The sequence below is a fragment of the Pygoscelis adeliae genome, unplaced genomic scaffold (genome assembly GCF_000699105.1).
Source record: "Pygoscelis adeliae isolate BGI_AS28 unplaced genomic scaffold, ASM69910v1 Scaffold760, whole genome shotgun sequence".
Lineage (NCBI taxonomy): Eukaryota > Metazoa > Chordata > Aves > Sphenisciformes > Spheniscidae > Pygoscelis > Pygoscelis adeliae.
In genome coordinates, this window is record NW_008823868.1 from 174689 (window position 1) to 177333 (window position 2645).

General features: G+C 58.9%; 1 protein-coding gene across 1 annotated transcript in view; it reads left to right on the forward strand.

The window, feature by feature from the left end:
• RNF214 (ring finger protein 214) overlaps positions 1-1804 on the forward strand; it is an 8915-nt gene extending 7111 nt beyond the window's left edge. Inside the window, 3 exon segments of the mRNA XM_009333023.1 lie at positions 236-343; positions 730-825; positions 1552-1804. Coding sequence (XP_009331298.1) covers positions 236-343; positions 730-825; positions 1552-1617 — 270 coding nt within the window. The 3' untranslated portion in view covers positions 1618-1804.
• Positions 1805-2645: the final 841 nt, after the last annotated feature.

The following is a 2645-nucleotide window of genomic DNA, read 5'->3' on the forward strand; positions in this document are numbered from 1 at the left end:
GGTGAGAAGCCGCGCCTGCTCCCTGGTTCCCTGCAGACTGAGCCGCACGGGGCCCGCTGCCGGGACCGCACAGAGCTCGGGCTTGGGCTGTGCGTCAGGCGTGTCCCCGGGGTTCCCCTTCCTGCCGACGGCGGCGTAACTCTCGGGAGCCCTTTTTCCCCCGAGGTGGCTTGGGGTAACTGGGCTGTCCTTTCCTTCCGGGCTTTTCTGATGCGCCTTGTTTGCCTCGCCGCAGCCTCTCGGTCGAATCAGGGCCCCCATGTTCTCTGCTCCGCTGCCTCAGATCAGCACGCCCATGTTCCTGCCCCCGGCCCAGGTGGCTTACCCCGGAACAGCGTCACACGTAAGACTTTTTGGCTTGCCTGGAGCGCTTCGCCATCCCCGGGGAACGCGGAGGGAGGGAGCCCTTTGAGAGGTGGCCGAAAGGATGAGCCAGCGAAGCTGGGACCTCTCTCCTCACGCAGCTGCTCGGGCCGGTGAGGTAGAAGGGAAGGGTTAGGGGCATGGATCCGTTGTGCTTCGCGTCGGGGAAGAGGGCAACGGCCACAAGAGAGGGGTCAGAGCCTCTAACGTCGTGTGATGGCTGTGTGCAGAGGGAGGAATTGGTGAAACTGCTGGCCCTGGCTGCAGCTGGCAGGACCAGTAGCTGGAATGTGGGATACGTGATCTGAGCTGGGGTCTCTGACTTCCGTGCCTGTCTCCTTTCTGTTCCCTCGCTGCCCGTCCCAGACCCCGGCTGCCTGTAAGCTGTGTCTAATGTGCCAGAAGCTTGTGCAGCCTGGTGACCTTCACCCCATGGCCTGCTCGCACGTGCTGCACAAGGAGGTGAGTGTGCTTCCCTGCTGCGCGCCGCTCTTGGGTTCCTCGTAGCCGTTCCTGGTGCCGATTCCCTTCCGGGGGCCCTGGGCACGTGTAGCGAGTCCCTGTTGTCCCGAGATCTTGCCAGGAGAGGGGTGCGATCAGTAAACAACTTCTCTGCGTCCCGTCATCCCCCCCCCCCCCCCTTAGCTGGGCCACCCCGAGTGGCCTTTTGGTGGCGGCTTTAGGAACAGGCTGTCCTGGTTCCTGCCCCCGAGCCTGTGCTCGTTGCTAGGAGGGTTAGATCCTGGCCTTTTGCCTTCCTGGAGCAGGACGGTCTGGGAGGATCTAGAATACAGGGCGATGGAGAGAGCTGCCACCGTCGCCCAGGTGTCTGGGCACCGTGGGTCCGTGCGCAGGAGCTCTTGGGAAGAGGAGGAGACTTTCTCATCCCGCAGTGCTGGCAGTGGTTCACCTGTGTAGGCAAAGCCCTCATCCCAGTGGCTCTGGGGCCTCCAGCAACTGCCGAGGAAATGGAAAACCATGTATTGAGGAGGGGCTGATGATGCTGCTAGGTTGAAGAGGGCTCCCTCCACCTGGCGACCTTTTGATGGAGGCTGTCTCTAAGGAGCAAAAGAGACCATCCCTTAAAATGAGCGCCCTTGCCGGCACCGATCTGGAAAAGTAATGCCACGCTGTTCACAGCGCCTTTGAGTTGTGCCAGTGGCTCTTGACTAATTCTCTCTCTTCCAGTGCATCAAATTCTGGGCACAAACCAACACAAATGACACTTGCCCCTTTTGTCCAAGTCTCAAATGACGGCTACCCGAACAAAGCGGTCCCCCGGGAGGAGTTGCTGTGAATAGACAGGATCAGTTCTAAGATTTCTACAGTTCTATATTTATACGACCATGTATACACATGTACATTTTTATTATATAGGTAATGTGTGTATAGAAAGTCTGTATACATACAAATTCATAAATAAAGTGTGTATATTATGCAGTGATTTGGTGCTGCTCCCTGTTTCTTAGTTCGCAGCCTTGCTGGCTCCCTTTTGGAGGAGCTGCTTGCCGGGACTCCCGCGGCCGCTGTAACTACCTCTTCCCGGCAAGCGGGTCCCCGGCCGCGTCCATCCGGTGCTGGGGGTGCTCGCCCGGCACCTCCCCTCTTGGCAATGAACAGGTGGCAGCTGAAGAGCGTGTTTTGTGGTCCTTTTTTAATGTAGTAATAATTTACCGTGTTAACATTCATTGTTCTTACACAGACAGTAGGTTACAGAGTACTGGAGTCTGCAGCGACAGCCTGCGGTAACCGTCCCCGTCCCCCTCCTGCGGGGCAGAGTTCCGCACGCGCCTTTACCTGCTGTTCCCCGCTGTAACTCTGGGCCCCGGGGAGGGAGCGCTCGGGAGCGAACGGATTCGGCTGTGCTGCAGCTCAGGATAACCAACCTGTGGCAGTTCCTAGTTTCCCCTCTCCTGGACTTTCTCCTAAAGCACGGGCTGACGCACCGACCCTTTCTCCATGGATTTCGGTGGGATTACGAGGTGCTCAGCACCACTTAAAATCTTGCACTCGCTCTGTAGAATTTTCCCCCCCCTTACTGGCCGTCTGTGGCACAAATTCAGCACCGCTAGAGGCACCTACGCCTCAGGGTTGGCCCGGGCAAGCGCTGCCTGGGTGCAGCCTGCCTGAATTTGGCCACAGTCCGAATCTCTCTACACGCACGCACGCGCGCGCTTGCCAGCGCGTTTTAAGGCAGTGGTCCACAACAGAGTCTCTGGGCTCCTGGGGGTGGGGGGGGTGTCCTGGGCAGGCAGGAGGGCGCGGAGGTCTGTGCGCGCTCT